Here is a 22,156-nt window from a genome sequence, read left to right on the forward strand (position 1 = left end):
GCACAGCCACATACGAGATAGATACACACATGGACACATAAATAAAAGAATGAAACCACAAAAAAAAAAAAAAAAAAAAGAAAAGAAAAAGAAAGGGAAAAAAAGGAGATGTGGTGGCACATGCTTTTAATTCGTTAGGTAGATCCTAGAGCCTCACTGGCCAGCCAATTTAGCCTACTTTGCTGAGCTCCAGGGCAGTGAACGATCATGTCAAGAAAAGAAAGATAGTGCTGAGGAATGATACAAAGAAACTTGGACTAAGCCTGTGTGCTAGTCTCTTTATATTATTCTTCAAAGTATTTAGAACAGTTTATCATAGTGTAAAGTGCATAGCATAAAAATAATTTAGCATACACATTTTTTTCCCAGTAGAGATAGAGGATCACAGGGTTTCATGCATTTGAGGCAAGTACTTTACCACCAAATAACTACATCCATAATCCTTAACACACTAAGTATTAACTTCTTAATACTTAATATGGACATTTAAAAAGAAAATGAACTACTCAGTAGAAGTTTTAACTCTGTACATAGGCCATCAAAAGTAACATCATTTCATTACTTTTAAGTAGAAATTGAGGAAGTATACATCTAGCATTCATATTTCTCTATTGAAATAGATTCTGTAAACATTTTTAAATTTAATTAAAATCTAAGCAGAACCTGAGTATTTTATATTTTTCCTTGTAGTAGTGAAAAACCCGTTTAGCACTCAGTGATGATCTTTGGAAATAATCATTCTCTACGTTCCCTAAAAATATAAGCTAGAAAACAATTTAACAAATACTGTTGGGTTGGGCATACAGCTCAGAGATAGAGCACTTATCTAGCATGCACAAGGCTATTCCCAGCACCAGGATCAGTGGCTCAATGTATTATTTAATTTCTAAAACATGATTAGTTGTTTTATAATGTTCTCTAAAATACTATCTTAAAATACTTTCATTAAAGAAATTATGTGTAGGCCCCCTGTACTTTTTGGAGTACAGGCGAATAGTCTGTTGATGTTACTGTTTTTATTCTAGGCATTCAGTGAAATTCAAGGACTAACAGACCAGGCAGATAAATTGATAGGGCAGAAAAATCTCCTGAGTCGAAAAAGAAGTATTTTAATACGGAAGGTATCGTCTCTTTCAGGTAAGCTATGTAAGCGTCTCTGGGAAAGAAAGAGCACAGTGGCAGCATTAGCAAGGGCTCTGAGCCTTTCAGAATCTGTTGAGGTTAAGGATTGGCTTCTCAGACTTACGGCAGGGTTAACTTTGACTGAGCATATCATATTTTCTGATTTGTAATCACTCTTGCCTCTCAAGAGTTTTGGGAAATACAGTTAAATCAACTAGATTTCAGCTGTTTCTCGTTGTTATGTGGTATCATTCAGAGAGTGATGCTTTACTCCTTGTTTGCCTGCAGGGAAGACAGAGGAAGTGGTCTTAAAGAAGCTAGAGTATATTTATGCAAAACAACAAGCACTAGAGGCACAAAAAAGAAAAAAGAAGATGGGGTCAGATGAGTTTGGTGTGCCTCCCAGAATTGGCACACAGATGGAGGGATCTTCATCATCTGTAGATCTTGGACAGATGTTTATGAATAACAGAAGGGGGAGACCTTTGATTCTTTCCAGAAAAAGAGACCAGGCTACAGGTAGGAGGGGCATTTTTTGTTTTTTTAATGTAGATAAACACCAGTTTATTTTTAGTGGACTGAACATCTTCTCTTGGCTGTAGTTCTTTTTTGGGGGATTGGGGGGGGGGGGTGTTGAGACAGGGTTTCTCTGTATAGCCTTGGCTGTTTTGTAACTCATTCTGTAGACCAGGCTGGCGTCGAACTCAGAATTCTACCTGTCTCTGCCTCCCAAGTGCTGAGATTAAAGGAGTGCACCACCATGGCCCGGCTTTGGCTGTAGTTCTAATTAAATGAATTGGGGGTGATTTTTAAGAAAAATAACTTCAAGCGAACTGGTGGTGGTGCAGCTGGTAAGGCGTCCGCCTGCAGAGGGCGCGGGGCCCTCTGCGCGCGCGCTCGCGCTCTCTCTCTCTCTCTCTCTCTCTCTCTCTCTCGCTCTCTCTCTCTCTCTCTCTCTCTCTCTCTCTCTCTCTCTCTCTCTCTCTCTCTCTCTAACCTGAGGGTTCGAATTCCGCTCGCTCCCGTGCGTCTCCTCCCTCGTCTCATGGGAAAAAAAAAAAAAAAAGAAAAATAACTTCAAATAGTACCTTGCAACTTTTGGGTTCACACAATAAATAACTCCTAAGAGCTGTTGTATAAATCTTAGTTCTGATAGCAGTCTACATATAACATGTTTTTAGTAAGTATATAACTGCTGCCATATGTGAATTCTTTTTTTATTTTTATTTATTTTATTTTTCGAGACAGGGTTTCTCTATGTAGCCCTGGCTGTCCTGGAACTCACTCTGTAGACCAGGCTGGCCTCCAACTCAGAAATCTGCCTGCCTCTGCCTCCCAAGTGCTGGGATTAAAGGCATGCGCCACCACGCCCGGCCATGAATTCTTGATCTTCTTGAATTTATTATAGGTTGAGAAATAAATTGGAACTTTTAAGAATTTTTTTATTTTTAAGTTATTGTGTACATGGTGTGGATCTATAGTCTCAGCTGCTTGGGAGGCTAAGACAGGCAGATTGCTTCAGGCTCAGAATTGAGGTCAGTCTAGGTAACACAGTGAGACTGTTGTTTCTTTTAAAAAAAAGAATAGTTTAATTTTTTTGAACTAGTCGATTTTTCATTGTCTTAGTTAAGGAACAAAGCAAACTGATTTGCTTCTTACCTTGTTTTTGGAAGTAGTTATACTGATTTAATGTTACTTGGTAGACTCACATCTTAGAGAAAGGTATGTTTTTTATTATTCAGATAGCTCAGTGTATGGACCAGAAAAATCTTGACTTATATCAATCTATCAATCCATGTGGATTCTAAAACAAGAATTAGTTTTAGCATTACAGAACAAAATAAATGACCTGAATTCACAAATGGAAAGAAACTATGGTCTAGAAACTTGAAGGACTTTTGTCAGGCATGTATAGAATAGGAAGCCTGTGAATAGACTTGTGTCTGCCCTCATGTAAACTTACATTATACTTTTCAAGTCAGCCTCTCTCTGGAGTACACAAACATTAATTGGACATTTGTTTTATTAATTTTTCATTTTATTTGCAGAAAATGCTCTGCCTTCTGACACTCCACACTCCTCTGCCAACCTGGTGATGACTCCGCAAGGCCAGTTGCTTACCCTAAAAGGCCCCTTATTCTCAGGACCAGTGGTAGCTGTTTCTCCTGCTCTCTTAGAAGCTGGTCTGAAGCCTCAAGTTGCAAGCAGTACTATGGCTCAATCGGGTATGTGGTTCGTAATTACATACTGTGGTTAATAAAGAACAGCCCAGCAATAGAGGAAGCCTTTAAATCTGATCTGTAGTTACCCAGAGCTGTTCTTTTGGCATTTGCCTTGTTAAGAAATGGTCCTCCTAGCTTGATTTGATTGGTGGTTTACCTGGGATTGAAAACTGTTTTGTGAACTCTAGTGAAATTTTTAAGCAGGGGAAGAGTTAAAATGATGTCCAAGTGAAATGATGATGTAGAAGGGTCAATATTTAAGTTCTTGGTGTTGATTATTGTTTTCGACTATACTTGGAATGGGGGCACTCCCATGTTACCAGTCCAGTGCATTGTTTTGAGAACCATTCCTTTTTGTTAAAGTATTAGTTTGGTGGTTTGGATTCTAGGCATCCAAATCTCTCTTAAGGTAGGAGGGGTATTCTCATGTGTTCGTGTGGGTTTTGTTTTGTTTTGTTTTTTGACATTGCAACCTGTTTTTGTTTTTTTAATTGTTGTGGGTTTTTTTTTTTTTTTTCCTTTCTTTCTTTTTTTTGCGTTTGGTCTTACTGCTCTGATCTTAGAGTTCCATTTTCCCTTCTAACTAGCAGTTAATTGGGTGAACAAAATCAAGATGTGTTTCTGTCTCAGGACAAGAATTAGTTTAGCAAGCTGGATTTTTGATGGTGGCCTGTGCCTATAATTCCAGCACTTAGGAAACACAAGATTTTTGTGAGTTGGAGGCTAGCCCTGAACTTCATAGGAAGATTCTGATTCTGTCCAAACCTAGGGCTGGGAATGTACTTAACTAGTATAGGCAAGTTCCTTGGTTCAGTCTCCCTCACTGCTCTCTCCCAATCCAGAGAAAGAAAAGATTTATTTTGTGGAGATTTTCTAAACATATAATTAAGTGGAACTGTTGCTAATAATGAAATATCTTAAGTGTCTTGACTAGATTTTACTTGACTATTGCTATTTCAGCATTATTCTGACAAAAATGGATTAAGATAGGAAGAATGACTGGGGAAGGAGAGAGAGAAAAAGATTTTCATTACTGTAAATCTAATGAACTCTTTAATTTTTGACTTTCAGAGAACGATGACTTATTTATGATGCCACGAATTGTTAATGTGACATCATTGGCTGCAGAGGAAGATTTGGAAGGTATGAGTGGCAACAAATACCTTCATGAAGTTCCTGATGGCAAGCCACTTGACCACCTGAGAGACATTGTTGGGAATGAAGCTAGCTCCTTAAAAGATACTGAGAGAATCTCTTCCAGAGGAAACCATAGAGACAGCAGAATGGGACTGGGTCCAACACAAGTGTTTTTGGCAAATAAAGATTCTGGGTTTCCACATGTAGCTGATGTTCCCACTATGCAGGCAGCACAGGAGTTTATCCCTAAAAAAATGTCTGGTGATCTGAGAGGGCATCGTTATAAATGGAAGGAGTGTGAGTTGAGAGGAGAGAGACTAAAGTCAAAGGAATCTCAGTTTCATAAATTAAAGATGAAGGATCTCAAGGACTCAAGCATAGAGATGGAACTGAGGAAAGTAGCCTCAGCTATTGAGGAAGCAGCCCTCGATCCCAGTGAGCTGCTGACTAACATGGAAGATGAGGATGACACGGACGAGACTCTGACTTCACTGCTCAATGAAATTGCTTTTCTTAATCAACAACTAAATGATGACTCTGGCCTGGCTGAACTGTCTGGTTCTGTAGATACAGAATTCCCAGGGGATGCTCAGCGAGCTTTTATCAGTAAACTTGCTCCTGGGAACAGATCAGCTTTCCAAGTTGGACACTTGGGAACAGGTATGAAAGAGTTGCCTGATGTCCAAGAGGAGAGTGAATCCATCAGCCCCCTCCTCTTGCACTTGGAAGATGATGATTTTTCTGAGAATGAAAAACAGCTTGGGGATACAGCCTCTGAACCAGATGTCCTTAAGATTGTTATTGACTCTGAGATAAAGGATTCCCTTGTTTCCCATAGGAAATCTAGTGATGGAGGGCAGAGTACTTCTGGTCTCCCTGCAGAGCCTGAAAGCGTATCTTCACCTCCCATCTTACATATGAAGACTGGCCCGGAGAACAGCAACACAGATACTTTGTGGAGGCCTATGCCAAAGTTGGCCCCTTTAGGTTTAAAAGTAGCTAATCCCCCCAGTGATGCCGATGGTCAGAGTCTCAAGGTGATGCCTGCCTTAGCACCTATAGCTGCCAAAGTTGGGTCAATTGGACACAAAATGAACTTAACAGGAAGTGACCAGGAAGGCCGGGGGAGCAAGGTGATGCCTACATTGGCACCTGTTATACCTAAATTGGGTAACTCTGGGGTTCCATCAAGTTCATCAGGGAAATGAACTTGTTCATCCTCATGCAAAAGCCAGGCTATGAGGAGAAATTGAATTTCACCTCCTTTCTCTGTAGGCATCTGTTTGTTTGTATCATCCTTGACTTAATTATGTGTGAATATTAATGGAGAAAGGGGGCTGTAGGGTGCTGGTCCTGGTGTTTGAAATTCTGATCATGTTAAAAATGTGTTACCTCACTTGTGGTGCTGGGTCCCCTCATCTTCTCTAAGAAGGTGTGGTTCCCTCTTGCCCAAGGAATTCATAACAAGATTCTGGCTCCATCAACTACCTTATTTTTTCCCCTGAGAAAATGCTTGAGACTTGGAATTTCTATGGGCTAAACTATAAGTGATAGTTGTTGACTCTAAAATCTGAGAATTGTGATACAGTTGTGTGAAGGGACCTAGAAAGAACTTTTAAGTTATTGTTTCAATAGTAGCACATGATAGGACTGGGCATGGTAGTGCACACTTGTAATTCCAGCACTGAGAAGACGAAAGCAGAGGATTGCAAGTTTGTGTCTACCCTGGGCTATCAAGGACACACACACACACACACACACACACACACACACACACACACACAATTGTGAGGGGAGGAGGAGAGAATGTTATGGTAGATAGGGTGAATACTATGGAATACCAAAGTGAAGGGATTTGGTCATTCAGCAGACTGTTGTTTCGTATTCAGAATAGCTGCTCCCTTACCCTTTCAGTCATAATAAAAAACTTACGCTTTCTAGTAAAGTAGGAATATACTTTTTACTATTAACATACTTATTTTCAGAGACTAAAAAAGAGATACTTCTTCCTTATTTCTTTTGGAGTATTACAAAGATTCATTCATAATGCCAGGGATTTCTACTCATTATTATTATTATTTTGGAAGTAGACATAGAGGCAGCCCTTCCCTTTCCCAAATCATGTCACTCAAGAAACAGCTAAAATGAAAAGCAGTTTTTCCCCTAACCAGAGACCATAGCCAAAATAAAAATTTGTGGGGCTGGGTATTTCCCAAATGAAACCAGCCTCTAGGTGCTTGAAGGTTTTGTTCACTGTCACCTGCACAGGATGTAAAGAAAAGGCGAGTCAGAGTGAGCAATCTTTACCAGGGAAGTAAGGCAGTATTTGAGTCACAAAATATATTTTTTATCTGCTATCATGGCATCAATGATCTGTAGAGCTTTTTCACTTATTAACTGTCAGGGTATGAAGGACTGACAACCTGTAAAGATGAAGATATTTATATTTTTGTATAGTTGTTTTCATAGATTTCTCAAAGGATGAAGTTTTCGACCTAGAAGAGATTTGTATTGAGTATAGAAATGTTTGCTATCTAGTTTGTAAATAATCATGGTGCATTTGAAGGGGTTTCTTGGAAACTCCTGGGGCAAGAATCACTGTTCTGAAAATGTATAGACTGAGATTTAGCTGCTGCATTTTTTGCCTTTCTTAAATAATTATATTTTGGAATGTAACCCGTTCTGTCTTCAATGACAGGATTTGCTTGTGTTGTAAAACACTTTAACACAAGTGCTTCCGGTACCTGGGCTGTGCCTGGGTGATTGTATTTCTTTTACACTACTGCGTCTTTATCCTAAGTCCCACTGTGTATCTTCAGACCTAGGTTGTGAGACCAACTTTGGAATGAATCTAGCCAGTGAATTACTTCCATGTTTGATTCCCTTTTAAGATTAACTCTGATAATCATCAGATTGAAATAATGAAAAACTTACACTGCAAAATGCAGTGGTAGTAAATCCTTCATTGGTTTTGTGCTGCTTGCTCTAGATAGCTCATCAGCACTTAACCTTTCCTGTTTACTACAAAAGCCTGATATAGTAAAACATTATTTCTCAGCTTCTCCTTTGTCCTTTCTGTCCTTTACCCAACTGACACTTCATTCAATGCCTTAGCCAAGAAGTACAGCACCTGTCGCCCTTGCTAGCAGCTGTCCTCAGTGACGCTAGTTTTTTAGCCCAGGTATAGCAGTTTCCAGTGGTTTTATTGCCTGTTTCCTTCCAGTGTTTTCTTCTGGCTTCCCAGAGCCCTTTGGGGTTTTGAGAGTCAGACAAGAAACAAGACAAGGGAGTGAATAATCCTCAGGAAAAGAAGGACCATTGTAGCTTCTGAATACTTTTTTCTCTTCTTTTTCCTTTTCCCTTTTTTCTTTCTTTGTTTCTTTGTTTCTTTCTCTTTCTTTTAGTTTGAAAAGGCATAGACAAAACAGGTCAGGGTTTATTCTTGATTGGAAGATACTTGGCTGTGTTTATGAAAGATGTACAAAGATAGAGATGAGATTTGGTTCTAGGTGTTCAGGGAAAGCTGCAGATGTCATTACAAACTCCCAAGATAGATTGTTCTTAAGACAGATTTAGAAGTATCAGGGCTAATTTGAGGAGGGTTTAGTCTTTAGAACAATCTTATAGTCTTGACAAAAATCCAAAATCTCCCCAAACTTCTACCCTTTAACCTTACTACATTAGGAGAAACTGATCTATTAAAATTACATGTATGATTATGAAAGTTGAATTTAAGTGAAAATATTGGAGGAACCTGGAAAAAAGCTCCCATCTTAACTAAGAAGCATGATCTCAGTAGACCAATAACTCGCCTTTTTATACACCTGTAAATAAATGGAATGTTTTTAAGAATATAATTATGTCAGATTTAGCATTTTCTTTTATATATTAAATATATATCTTTCATTTCTGCTTTTGAAAGTGATTATTTTTTTAGAAATAACAGAAGTTTGGCAGTTGAAAGGCAAGACATGTGAACCTGAAATAAACCAGTTATACTAATTAAAGCAGAACTTGGTGTTGGGAGGTTTGTGCCTGGCTGGAGAATTCTTTATGCCCTCAGACATATTTGAGAGACAATTCTATTTAAGTGATCTTTTCAGAAGCTTCTTGACTTGAAACCTCTTGATTTGTCATTTGGGAAGACCTTTGGTATTCTAGTCCTTGTAGCATGTCTTATTTGGAGCTTCAAGATTATGTACAATTTGGCAAATATTTGCTGTTCTATAGCAAGAATAGTTTCATGATACCACTGTGTGCAAATGTCTTTATCTGTTGCCTTGGGGAACAGCAGGACAGAAACACAATCTTAGTGTCAAGAGACAATAGGTTTTCTTTTTACTTTTGTCTATGTGTATTGGGTGTGTGTGCCATGTTGTGCATGTGAAACTCAAAGGACAACTTTGTGGAGTCACTTCTCTCCTATCAGGGATCCAACTCACATTGACATTCACAGCAAACACTTAAACACCCTGAGCCATCTTGTCAGCTTAATGGATGTTCTGAAGACAAGATGTTAAGGGTTTTCATACCTAACAAAGTGTTTCTAGGGGAGTCTTTTAAACATTGAACTGTTCTGAGTTATTTAAGGTAATTGACATTTAGTTAGTTGTATAAATTTCATAGTGCTTACCTTTTGTATACTTTTATGATAAAAATTTTTGTTTCGAATTGTGGATGAAATTGACAGTAGGCCTTCCTTAAAGTTTTGAAAATGTTTTGAACAGAGAAGACAGACATCTATACATCCGTTTGCTTGTTTGTTTTTTGAGAGGGTCTCACTATGTAACCTATGGCCTGGAATTCTGTGAAGACCAAGCTGGCCTTGAACTCACCAAGACCCACCTCCCTCTGCCTGCTGGGATTGAAGGCATATGCCATCAAGCGCATATATATATATATTTTTTTTTTCCATACATTTTTCCTGACTGTACCACTTATTTATAGTGGAATTGTGTGATCAGTGCATCTTAAAGACAAGTCTGTAAAGTAACAATACCACTTGTCTCTTCTAGAATTAAACCATGGACAGTGTAGGCAGCTCATTTTCAGGAACTTAAGGTTTATATTCTTATTTCCTGGAGAATCACTGGTACTTAAAGAAGCAGAATAAACTAGTTGCACAGAATTGTTGGTTTTGAAGAAAGTGCTTTTAAGGGTCCTTTAATAACTTATGTTGTATCATTGCTAATTAAAAGTCCTTCCTTCCTAAGTATGATGACTGGAGTTGAATTCTTAGAACCTATATAAAAGTGCCAGGTGTGCAGTGGAAAGGTGCAGACACGGGAGGATCCCTGGTGTTCTCTGGCCAGCCAGTCTAGCTTAATGGGTGAGCTCAGGCCAACAACTTGTCCCAACAACTTGATGACTTTCATTAGGATTTGCAGAAGTGCTCCGTTAGTATCCATACCCACATACAAGCACAGATGTACCTGCATACACACAGAAATTAACACATTGATCAATGACTTTAGTACATAGAAAATTAAAGCTAGGGTTGGTAAGATGACTTGTAAAGGTGCTTGTCAACCCTGACAGCCAAAGTTCAATTCCCAGAAACCATATTGTAGAGGGAAAAAAAAAAAAAAAAAAGAACTGACTTGTGCCATGGTAATATGTGTACAACCGCCCTCCCCCATAAACATTTTATAGCCTGCTCGACATAGTACAAGCTAACCAGAACTGCATAGTTGTACCTTGTCAGAAAAAAAGAAAAAAAAGACTTGATACTATGCCTTTAATTCCTGCAGCTGGGGAGAACAGAGGCAGGTAAGTTCAAAGGTGGTCTGGTCTACATAGTTTCAGGATAGCCAGAGCTACATAGTGAAGCTAAGGTAGGTAGAATTATTGTCTGTTGATGAAGAAAGTGAGTTAAAATGCATGTTGGAAGTAAAATTAATTTCATATGTACAATTTTTAAAACTAATTTTTGCACATTTTAAAACTGCTTTACAGAGACAGTGTTAAATGACAGCTATGAAGATGAGGGTTAGGAGGCTAAAACAAATGAGAAGGTGGAAGTTTTGAGACAAAGCCTAAACTATTAAATTCTATCACTATAACCTTATAAAATGGATTTTTCTCTCCCAACAATGGGAAAGCAGCCTTGGAAGCATTGTCTTAAAATCCATTTTGTTCCATTTGCACTCACTGGTCTCAGCTATCTCACAGTGCCTTGCATGTAAAGGTGCTCATATTTGAATTGATATTTGAATTGATGAGCAAGTGTTTATTCTAGCATTAGTTTCCCAGGATTTCCATACCTTGATTACCTAGGATGAATTTTAAACTCTGATCTAATGATTTTAAGCAAGACCACTGTAATATTCGCAAAACATCTGGAAGTTTTAGAATCTGATAAACACCATGCATACCTGCTTTGGGCATACACAATCAGAATGCTTCCAGAAAGGTCAACTGCATTTTGGAGCGCAAGATGACATATTTGAGAGTAAAGAGATTGCTTCTCTTCACTTGGACACATTTTTAGGAATCTATGAAGTACAAAAACACTTTACGTCTATTCCAATACTAGCATCTCAAAGGAGCATGATTCTTAGACTAGGGTTGCTTGGATTGGGAAGAATTTTAAAAGTGATTTTTGGCCTTAGCCCAAAACCACCCAATTCCAAGAGTTTTGTTCCCTTATTAAATTTTCTCAGCTTCGATGAATCTCATCTTTAGGTATGAAAAGCAAGTACTTAGAGTTGCCTGTGCAGCTCAGACCAGATGAAGGTATTTGGGGAATGGAGGTGTCTTGAAGGAGCTAAAAACCAGAGTAGCTTTGGGTGAGATAGGTCGGACACTTTGCAAACCCATTTACTAGCATTGAGTTTGAAGTGTGAAACAACAAAATGTGAAACAGATTGCCTAAATACGATAAACCCAGTCAGAGAAGACCAGAATCTGTAGTACACAAATTAAAACACAAGGTGGTAGCATTTGTTAGCAACGTACCGCAGCTTTTGTTAATAGGTCAAATCACAGATTATTAATAGTGCGAGTTGAAGAATTACCTTTTTCTGTAGTTAGAGCTGATCATTCCTGTCTTCAGGTCTAGGCAATAAAATTGGAAGTCCCATTTTAGTTTCCTAAAATCTATGTGTGGCTAAAAGGGTTAGGGCTTTAGGCCTCCACTTGCTATTACCAGATGGTAGCAACCCTGATTCCCATGGCAACATGTGAGCTTTATACATTTGTTTTCAATATATAGCTATATATAGAACACAAGTACCTTCCTGTTTGAACACGGATTGTGCAAGTACCACTAAACCAATTTTTAAGGATCCTTCCGTCTTGATAATCTACCATTTTCCTCATCAGTTCCCAAGGTCTGGATCAGTGTATTGTTCCACTTGGGTACAGGCCTTTTGGCTTAAACTAGCCTTTTCAGAAGGCAGTTTCTTTCTTTTTTCTAAAGAAATTATGTGTATGGGTGTTTTGCTTGGTGCCTATGATGGAAGCCAAAAGAGGGAGACAAATCCCTGGGAACTGTTGTGATATGCCCTGAGGGTGCTGGTAATTAAATCTGAGTCTTCTGCAAAAGAAGCCAGTGCTCTTAATCACGGATCCATCTGTCCAGCTCTCCCCAACCCCCAAGGTAATTTCTTGAAGTAGTAACTAGATGAAAAGTTCTAGCCAACCTACATACCTATGAAGCATGAGTATGTGGTATTCTCCTATCTTCATGAACTAGAAGAAAAAAAAAAAATGACAGCAGCAAGCTTTGATATTGGTGTCAGCCCTAGGGGTGTTTGCAATTTTTGAAAAGACATAAAAGATCTGGAGTAGCAAAATACTGTTAACGCTGTTAATAAAGTGCTGTAAGGAAGTTGGAGGCTAAGAAAATGATGGATTGTATCATAGGTGCATTCAGTTGCTTTCTCGTTTACAGCCTACCTAAGGCTCAATTGGGAGGCTTGAGTCTTCCACCATTGACAGATTGTTAAATTCAAAAATGTGTGAATTGAGTTACTACGCGTGAGTCATTGTGTTAGGCTGACCGTAATCAGAAACTATTCCAACCGCGTTAAATCCCAGCACTTGGAGTGGAAAGGTTTTTGGCAGCATCCCAAACCTTTTTTTTTTTTTTTTAAATGAGTTAGGAATTAAATTTCAGCAGTAATCACTTAGGTCTACCAAATATCAACCTTAGGCCTGGGGGCGTGGTTATCAAGGTTCTCTAGGGGGCCATGCCTGATAATACCGTAAAAGGCCTGGTTCTCTCAATTCTAAAGCAGTGTTACATTGACCTTCCTTTAGGAGCGGTACCCACAATTATACTGTGCAGAATCCCGAGACCTCTGCGTTCACGGTTCATTCTTGGGTCCGCCCCCGTAGGCATCGGTCGTCCAATCGGGGACCGATCTACCACAAACCGCACCCCCTTCACTAGGCCCCGCCCTTCCAGCGCGCAGCTCGGCTCAGGCTCTAGTTCGCGTTTTGAGCCGCTGCTGCCACCATAGATACTGCTACGGCTGCCGCGGCGGAGCTGAAGCCGTCGATCGCTATGCCTGAGGGCTCTGTGAGCTGGGCCCGAGCGAACGGGGGCGCTGACGAGTAGTAGGGTTTTCTGGAGTGGGCGGTGGGTGTGGGGGGCTGAAACGGAGCTCCTAAGACTGGGGTGCGGGAGGGAGGCTCTCGCATCGGATCGGGCCAGCGCGAGCCCGGCGGCCAGCGCGGTGCTTCGGCCCCTTGCCCGGTGGCTTCAGAGGCCTCCTCCCTTGGACACCTCAGTTACCATGGGAACACTTGGGCTGTAACCGGCGCCAGACTAGTCACCGGCCCATCCCATTCTTCAATTAAACGCCTCTGGCAGGCGCGGGCCTGACATTTCTTCACTCCAGGGGTCGTCCTCCCCTTGTAAAAAAAATCCAGCAGGATAGGGTGGGGATGGAGAGTGGGAAAGCACAGGGCAATGCCCAGAGTAAGAGTTGGTGGTGACAAGCAGAAGACACCTACTGTGATGATAAGGTTGCTTCTGCCATCTCAGGCCAGTGAAAGTGCATATCCGAAGGCCGTGTTGAGCGAGAAGGCGGTACCGCTGTTGAGACAAGTCCTAAGGCCAGGCCAAGGACTGTCCTTAGGGGCTCCTCGTTATGATGGCTGGAGAAGGGTCAACCATTACTAGCCGCATCAAGAACTTGCTGCGGTCTCCATCCATCAAATTACGCAGAAGTAAAACAGGAAACCGGAGAGAGGACCTCAGCTCCAAGGTGAGTCCTATCGGGAGACACCTCTTACCTATTCTGCCCTCTCCTGCACTTTGTTCTCTTTTTTACCTTTCTCTTTCTGGGGGCCGGGGGCAGTGCGAGGATGAAATTCTTCTGTTGCCTTTAAAAGATCATATACGATTTGCATATCTTTGACGATCTGTTTTGAAGTCAGAAGAACAACAGCAGGCATGGGTGGGCATGCAGATGCGTAACCATGGCTTGAAGAAGTGCATAGGAGGAAGGCAACCTGGCTTTAACAGGACCTCAGCCCAAACTAAGTGTGTGCTTGGGGAAGCAAGTTGACATTTTATGACTCAGTTTCTCTTCTTGGAAGAGGACAGTGAGATCACATATTAAGTAAGGACCTAGCTGTGACTAATGTATTAGTGTAACAGTTGGGGTTATAATGCCAGAATGTAGTAGCAAAAAGAAATAGTCTAGTACACTTCACCTAAGAGAGCAAAGCAATTTTATGACAAGCTTGGTGACATGCCTGTAATCCCAGCACTAGGGAGTCAGAGACAAGTTCAGCCTGGTCTATAAAACAATTTCCAGATGAACCAGGGCTACATATGATACCCTGTCCTGTTCAAAGATATAGAAGATTCGACTGGCAAGATGACCTAGCTGGTAGACACCTTTGCCAACAAGCCCGATCTGACTTGGATTCCTTGGAGCCACATGGTAGAAGAAGTAAACCAACTCCTGGAAGTAGTTCTCTGACCTCTATGTGTGCATGCACACATGCAGGGGAAGAAATAAATGTAAAATGGTTTATCTCTTTAAGATGGTTAAATTGATTTAACTGGAACTTCTTGGTTTCTCGTGATAAAATGAAGAAGCCACGTGTATGCCAGAAAGACATCTCTCTTGGTTTGTCCTTGCAGCACTGCTTGTCCTGAGTATGGTATGCCAGCATCCTTTTCTGGGCAGATGATCATCTTCCATTCTTACACATGTCTGAGTTTTGGTTCTTACGCTTGTTTTTTATTTGTTTGTTTTGTTTCAAGGCAGGGTCTTGTTACATAGTCCTGGATGGGTTCAAACTACAAATTCCTGCCACAGCATCCCAACTGCTGGGATTTCTGGGATGCCCAGTTTACACTTTATTCAGTTTTGAGGATCCCCACAATTTTGGGCATAAGAAGTACAATACATTTATTTAATCCCTTGTGGGATTCTTGAGCATTGTTCCCACACGATCAGATTAGGTTTTGTGTCTTAATAGCAGCCCATAAACATAGTAACTCTGTGAGGTACAGGATTGCCAAGGACAGTCCTTAGAGACAGCAGCATATTGTTGCCTTGCCTGTGACTCTGTTTCAGAAAGATTTAGAGTCTAATGTACAGCACAACAGAGTTCTGGGAAGAGTTACTGGGCCCCTTAGCAGAACCGTGATTGGCTTTGGCAAAGCAAACAGCTTTGCTGTATATTCTATATTCTGTATATTCTAGCAGGGATTCTACTGAATTAAAATTTGCCACCTTTTTTTTTTTTTTTTTTTGGTTTTTCCAGACAGGGTTTCTCTGTATAGCCTTGGCTGTCCTAGAACTCACTTGGTAGACCAGGCTGGCCTGGAACTCAGAAATCCGCCTGCCTCTGCCTCCCAAGTGCTGGAATTAAAGGCGTGCACCACCACTGCCCGGCTTTTTGTTTGTTTGTTTGTTTTGTTTTGTTTTTTGTTTTTTGTTTTTTTTCGAGACAGGATTTCTCTGTGTAGCTCTGGCTGTCCGGGAACTCACTCTGTAGACCAGGCTGGCCTTGAACTCAAGAAATCTGCCTGCCTCTGCCTCCCAAGTGCTGGGATTAAAGGGGTGTACCACCACTGCCTGGCTAATTTGCCACATTTTTATAGTGGCAGAATTAGTGCCCCTTTCAAGGATTCTTATTAATAATTGTTTCTAATCTCTAGAGGCAGAAGAATAGGTACTCCAACTTGGAAACTCAGATACAACTTTTAAAAAAAAAAAACTTTGATTTATCATTATAATTATATTGTGACATGTGGGTATAGGTGCACATGTGCCATGGTGTTGTGGAAATTAACATGGCAAGTACTCTTGCCTGCCAGGCCACCTTGCTCTCCCTAACAATGTAGCTCAAGCTGCCCTATAACACCTGATTCTGTCTCTATCTCCTCAGCATATATCCTACTGTCATGTACCACCACAACAGGCACCTTTGCTGATTTGTGGCAGCACTACTGGACCAATTTTCTCTTATCTTTTGGCCCCCTTTTCTGGCCAGGACTAGTAAACACAGTAGGGGTATATTATGGGAGTTTAGCCTGTAATATGAGTACTTACCATGAGTGCTCTAGAATCTGGGAGATGCCATCACTATTCTTTAAGACTCCCATGTCTATCATCATTAATGTGTTCTACAAGTTGAGTGCCTATTGGGTGACTAAGCAGTGATGAATAAAGCATTATCCTTGCCACCAAGGAGCTTGTAGCTAAGTTAGACATGTAAACAAGTAATTACAACCAGATTTGGTAAGTGCTGTTCTAGAAATATGCACTAAGTTATTAATGGGATTACAGGGGAAAGAAATTAGGAAAGACCTCACAGAAAAAGGGATATTTGAACCGAGTCCCAAGGTAAGAGAGGATCACTCTAGGAAAACAGTGAAAGGAAGACATCTCTGGAGTCACTATTAAACATCCTTGCTCCAAGTAGGAAGTTGGTGCTGACCTTTTACATTATGTCACAAGTGTCTCTGTACACTGACCTTCTCACATACCCTACAGTGAAGTCTTTCTATGTAAGGCTACTCTAAAATCTTACTCTGTACCCATATGAGACCTTGCCCATGAGTCCCTAATGCATGGTAATTAAGGTAATTGTGGCATGGATTCATGGATATTTGATTTTATTTTGTTTTTGTTTTATGAGACATGGTCTCAGTGTAGCCCAGGCTGGCCTGGGAGTTCCTATGAAATCCAGGCTGCCTTCAAATTGGAGATCCTCCTTCCTCAGCTTCCTGAGTGCTGGGAAAGTTTTGGACTACTGTGCCTGGACATAGTAGCTAATTTTGAAATAAAACTTGAAGATAAAAAGACATGCCACTTGGAAAGTAAGAAAGGAGGGATCAGAGTGACATTATGCAATAGCCTCCTGTTTTAATTTTTTTTAAAGACAAGATCTTGCTATATAGTAGCCCTGACAGGCCTCAAAACTTGCTTCGAACCATACCATTCTGTATCATAAAAATTTCTGCTTATTTCTAGTGCTGTCTGTCTGTCTTCAGAGCCAAGGCGACTTCCCTGATTATTTCTGCTTCCTTGAAACCAATCTCTAGTTGTCTTTTTTATGTGTCTTCATTTTCAGTTTTTTAAAAGATTTATTTATTTGTGTATTTTATATATATGGGTACTTTGCATGTATATCTGCACACCAGAAATCAGCATCTGAAGTCGTGCGTTGCCATGTGGGTGCTAGGAATTGAACTCAGAACGTTTGGAAGAACAGTGAATGAATGCTCTTAACCACTGAGCCATCTCTCCAGCCCCTGTGTCTTTATGTTCTTTACCCCTTTCACAGCCCACTATGAGGACAGTGTAACCTAGATAGTGAGTGGGAAAGGAGTACACTGTTGAGACAGAGATGTCAGTGCAGATGAACTGATTAGAAGAGCTGTGATCTCTTGAAAAATCAAAACCAGGATTAATGAAACAGAGAGAGCACTGCTCATTCAGGGCTTTTTATTCAGGAAAGAGCCTTTAAAATATGGCTAAATATGGTTTAAAGCCGAGATGAGAGCCAACAATAAAAGGTGGTGGTTTAATGACTATTGGGAGATTAGATAAGCAATGAGATCTTATCAAGCTTTTCACAGGAAAGGAGGTTTCTCTATAGAGTAAATTGGAGAAGCCTGGTTTGAGATTTCATGCCAGGCCTGCAGATTTGAAGAACTTGAAGCTCTTAGTTGTAAATAACTTTCAAGCCCAAATCCTGTATATTTGTCATTCCCCACCCCTCATCTCAGCTGAGGCTGTGTTTTCTTTAGGAAAGAAATGTGTGTGCTCTTGGTAGCTAATCCTTTTCTCTCCCCCTCTTTTCCTAAAGCTTCTGAAGATTTTTGTATAGATGCAACTTGGGTTGTTCTATTTTTACAAAAGACAGAAATGGACTGAGGCTGAGCAGGCAAGATTGAAGTTAGGAACACAAAAGGATCCTTTTAAAAACTGTCTTTCCTAGTCACAATTAATCTGCTGTGGCTTGTATATTATTGTCTCTGATAACACCAGGCAAGGTGATTTTCTTCTAGCCCAGTTTTATGATTGCACAGCTATTTTTGTTCTCTCCTATATGATTATATGGTCTTACTTTGGGCCTTTAATATATGGTAGTTCTAAGAAGGGTATGTAGGTAGGTTTCATGAAGGAGTAAAGACTAGCAATAATCTGATTTCAGACTTTGCTCCGTTTTCGAGCCTAGATATTAGTATAGAAAAGCCTTTTCTCCCTTTTTTTTTTTTTTTTTTTAGAGGGAGCTGTATTTATTCTCAAAGCACTTATGAATCATAAGTGCTAGTTTGGTGCTAACTGCCTGGGAGAGTGGTTAGTAAGACCTCAGATTATTAACATTTTAAAAATAAGCATTCTGGGGCCTGGGAATTCGGCTCAGTTGGTAGAGTGCTTGCCTGACTTGCAGGACACCACAGGTCCCATCCCCAGCACCATATAAACCAAGCAAAGTAGCACACACCCAAAGAATGTGGACCGGTTGACACCAGTCTGGATTATATGAGATTCTGTCTCAAAAATACAAAGAAAAGAAACCTTTTTTTCAGGACCCATTCTCACTGTGTGGAAGCAGAGCCTCATGAAGTGAAGTTTGGTAGCTGGGTGTATATAATGTTCTGTCAGAAGCCCACCATCAGTTATGAACTTCTGGCCTAAGTTGTTTTTATATACAAGTCCTCACCAAGGTTTGCTGACAGTCCAGCAGTCCAGCCTGGGACATATGCTCCTTTCCATCAGTAGTTTTGTATTCTTCTCTGCCGTCTAGACTCATAGCTGCACAAACTGTCGTGTGCGTCTAACAGAAGCGCACTGCTGTGAGGTCAGATCTATGGAATCAGTTGTTGTCTTACAAAGACAGTTCCCCAGGAATTTCCCTTTGCCATCAGGAGCAGGAAACTAGATGATACCATCTGTCGAGCCCAGGCCAGCTCTACGTCTCACCCTTCCAGGAACAGCTCACTTTGGGACTCCTAGGAATGAACAGATTTCATTGTTTGGTATATACTCTCTGAACTTTCCACTTGGGAATGATGAACAAGAATAGAGGTCTCGGGCCAGTAGCTTAGCCCCACCCCCAAGCCCCTTAAACTCTGTCCTCTTGCCTCAGTGCTCCCAGAGCTAGGATTATTGTCAATGCCACCGTCTGTGCCTGGTTGTGATGTGTTCTGAACTAAGGCTTATGGGATATCTTGAAGTCCTTGGATCAGGTGATACACTGTAAGCAGTGCTGCCTTCCTGGCTTTGATCATCTTCCTTCAGTGGCTCTAGTCTTTAAAGTGATTCTCTTCTTTCCTGAACCCAGTAACACCTCTTCCTTTTTGTCTAAAAATATCCTGGCCCTTCAGGGTCTGAGTTGTCTCCAGAGTCTGCCCATCTCCTTGACCACACTCCCTCTAGAATCCCTCCCTCATTTTGCTGTTCTGGCCAAGTTATCCTGTTGGATCAGCTTTTGATATTTTTTTTTTCAGTGCCAGGATTAAACCCAGAGCCTAGACACTCTCGTGCCACACTATATCATGTCCCCAAGCCTTCCCTCAACCCCATTGAATGTTTAAGTTCCTACCAATTGGACCTTGGAATTCTCTCTCTTGACTTCCATTTGTCACCTATGTGTTCTCATTTCTTGATGAATAAATAAGGAAACATAGGTAGATTCGAGGCTTCTGCTTGATTCTCTGCTATACCCCAACCCCTTGACTTTCCAGCTGGGCTTGGAACTGTTATCATTGCCCTTCTGAGAGCATCCAGGGCTTGAAATCTGGGACTGTTTATTCAAACTAAGCTTCTCTGTGAACATCGACTATCAAGCTGTCCTTAGAGATCTGTTGGTTTTACTTCATGTTCAGAAAGCAATGTTGTTGGGGGGCGGGGGGGGGGGGAAGCTACAGTGTTTTCAGTAGTCTTTGTTATGTTAGGCTTCTGTTTGCATTGCTACAAGCTAACCTCCTCAGTCCCCTCCTTCTGTCTGCCTCCTTTGCACAGCACTCCTCCACTCTAGCTCTCTCAGAGTGTAGGCCCAGGCTGACCCACATTCTTTGGTGTTTACTACTGCTGTGAGAATTCCCTCTCTAGGGAGACATCAACTGAACCTACTCCTACCTCATAAAGTTTCAGTGACAAACCAAAGCCACATTTCACCAGAGTCGACCCTGGGGAGCCAGTGAAGTTTATTGTGCTTGGTACAGAGCATGGGGAGGGGGTGACAGGAGTTTGGGGTACTCTAGAGTGGCCATACTGGAAAGTCTTCACAGGACATAAATGATGGCTTCTCCATAGCTCCTTCCACTTAGTCTTCTTCAGCTTGTATGCTCTAGCTCCTCTCCAGACACCCTGAGAGCATGCTGCACATGCAGTCAGGGCAGAGTCACCTAAAAGTGTCTAAGAGATACAGGGGAGCAGTTGTAATCTCAAGGGAAGGTGCAGTGACCAACCCTCATACCCTTCTGGGAGAGGACATCGGCAGACAGTTTGGTGGTGGTTTCTTGAAATCTTGGCTCATTGGATGAGGATGGCAGCTGTTCTGCTTGGCTTTGCCTTCTTTATTTTTCTTAAGACCTAGGGCTAGCCTTGAACTCATGGTAGTTCTCCTGCCTCAGCCTGCCTCCCAGTGCTGGGATTAGAGGCTTGTGCCACTCTCACCCTTAACTGCTTTTACCTTCTACTTAAAATTTAAAAATTAAAAAGGGCAGGGATTAAGGGAAAATAAAAGTGAGCATGACAGTCACTTTTATGTATTATGTATCTGTCCCAGTGGAATCTCCCATTTTCAAAAGAATGTCTAGAATTTTGATAGCCAGTCTATGGTGTACAGGTTGGAGAAGGTGGAGTTTGTTTGTTTGTTTTTAAGCGATTTATTTATTTTTATTTTATTTGAATTGGTGTTTTCCCAGCATAAATATCTGTGTGAGGGTTTTGGATTCTTAGGATTTGAAGTTTTAAGTGTTGAGACATTTCCACATCTTTTCTTACTCTGCCTTGTAACAGCAAGACTGTGTACTGTAACAGCAAGCCCATGTAGTGTAACAGCAAGCCCGTACAGTGTAACGGTAAGCTCATACAGTTTAACAGCAAGCCCATGTAGTGTAACAGCAAGCCCATGTAGTGTAACGGCAAGCCCGTACAGTGTAACGGTAAGCTCATACAGTTTAACAGCAAGCCCATGTAGTGTAACAGCAAGCCCATGTAGTGTAACAACAAGCTCATATAGTGTAACAACAAGCTCATACAGTGTAACAGCAAACCCATGTAGTGTAACAGCAAGCCCATACAGTGTTGCTTCTCGGTGTTTGTTTTTGTCTATTTCTTTTTCTTTTTTTTTTCTTTCCTTGTTTTATTTATTTATTTATTTATTTATTGACAAATCCTTGCTGAGTATTGCAGGCTGGGTTCAAATGCACAGCCCTTCTGCTGCCTCAGCCTGCTGTGTGCTGAGGGTACGGATAGTATCACCACACCAGTTGAGTTCACAGTGCCTCTGACCCAGTTCTGAAGGACACTTAGAAGAGCTCACAGTACAGGCTCCTCTTAGAGAGCTGGGAGCACGTTTTATTCCCTCTCACTGCAACAGAAAAAGTGTGTAAGGCGTTTTCCTAGTCTGTAAAGCAAGCATTTGTCAAAGACTAGATTTTAAGCTCACATGTCTCATCCTCCCCTAACACTGAAATGAAGCTGAAGATGCTTTCTCTCCTTTCTCCTTCATTCATAGCTGAGATTTAAATTGACTTGAAAATCTTGGAACATTTAGTGCAGCCATATGGCTGCTATCACCCTCCACACACTGTCAAATGCTCTTTTAGAGGCCTGGTGAGAAGGGGGCTGTTGTTCTTTGGGAATGTTTTTTATTGGTGCTAAGGATGGAACCTAAGGCCTTGGTCTAATAAGCAAGTGCTGTGCTGTCCCTGGGAGCCAACCCTCCTCCTGTTGTTTTCGATGTGAGCATTCTTTTTCTTTGATGAGGTGCTAGCATCTCATCAGTCTGAGATCCAGCTCACTTCAGAGGTGCTTCCCCCATCTCCTTGGATGTTCACCTGGTCCCTTAAAGGTGCTGACATGTAACAGACAAACAAAAGTCCTACAAATATGTGAAATGCAACATACAGAAGAGTTTATGAAACAGAATAGTATCTGATGAACAATTGCTTCTACCATATATGCTGGAAACTGATGACAGTTCAGATGGATACTAGGTAGCTGAGCTGGAGTTCAAACCTT

The 22,156-nt window shown here is 41.0% G+C and overlaps 2 protein-coding genes across 13 annotated transcripts in view; both read left to right on the forward strand.

The window, feature by feature from the left end:
* Mga (MAX dimerization protein MGA) overlaps window positions 1–8,494 on the forward strand; it is an 88,331-nt gene extending 79,837 nt beyond the window's left edge. For all 11 annotated transcript variants that reach the window (XM_076929516.1, XM_076929515.1, XM_076929518.1 and 8 more), the window contains exons 21-24: window positions 1,026–1,137; window positions 1,411–1,641; window positions 3,171–3,347; window positions 4,416–8,494. In XM_076929516.1, coding sequence (XP_076785631.1) covers window positions 1,026–1,137; window positions 1,411–1,641; window positions 3,171–3,347; window positions 4,416–5,689 — 1,794 coding nt within the window. In that variant the 3' untranslated portion in view covers window positions 5,690–8,494. The remainder of the gene's footprint in view (window positions 1–1,025; window positions 1,138–1,410; window positions 1,642–3,170; window positions 3,348–4,415) is intronic.
* Window positions 8,495–12,907: 4,413 nt separating this feature from the next.
* The window catches only part of Mapkbp1 (mitogen-activated protein kinase binding protein 1), a 51,480-nt gene continuing 42,231 nt past the window's right edge, over window positions 12,908–22,156 (forward strand). Inside the window, exons 1-2 of one of the 2 annotated variants that reach the window (XM_076929532.1) lie at window positions 12,908–13,005; window positions 13,474–13,696. In XM_076929532.1, the coding sequence (XP_076785647.1) occupies window positions 13,580–13,696 (117 nt within the window). In that variant the 5' untranslated portion in view covers window positions 12,908–13,005; window positions 13,474–13,579. Of the gene's footprint in view, window positions 13,044–13,473; window positions 13,697–22,156 lie in introns of both variants that reach the window. The other variant, XM_034495118.3, reaches the window with a different exon arrangement.

This window comes from Arvicanthis niloticus, chromosome 2 (genome assembly GCF_011762505.2).
Source record: "Arvicanthis niloticus isolate mArvNil1 chromosome 2, mArvNil1.pat.X, whole genome shotgun sequence".
Lineage (NCBI taxonomy): Eukaryota > Metazoa > Chordata > Mammalia > Rodentia > Muridae > Arvicanthis > Arvicanthis niloticus.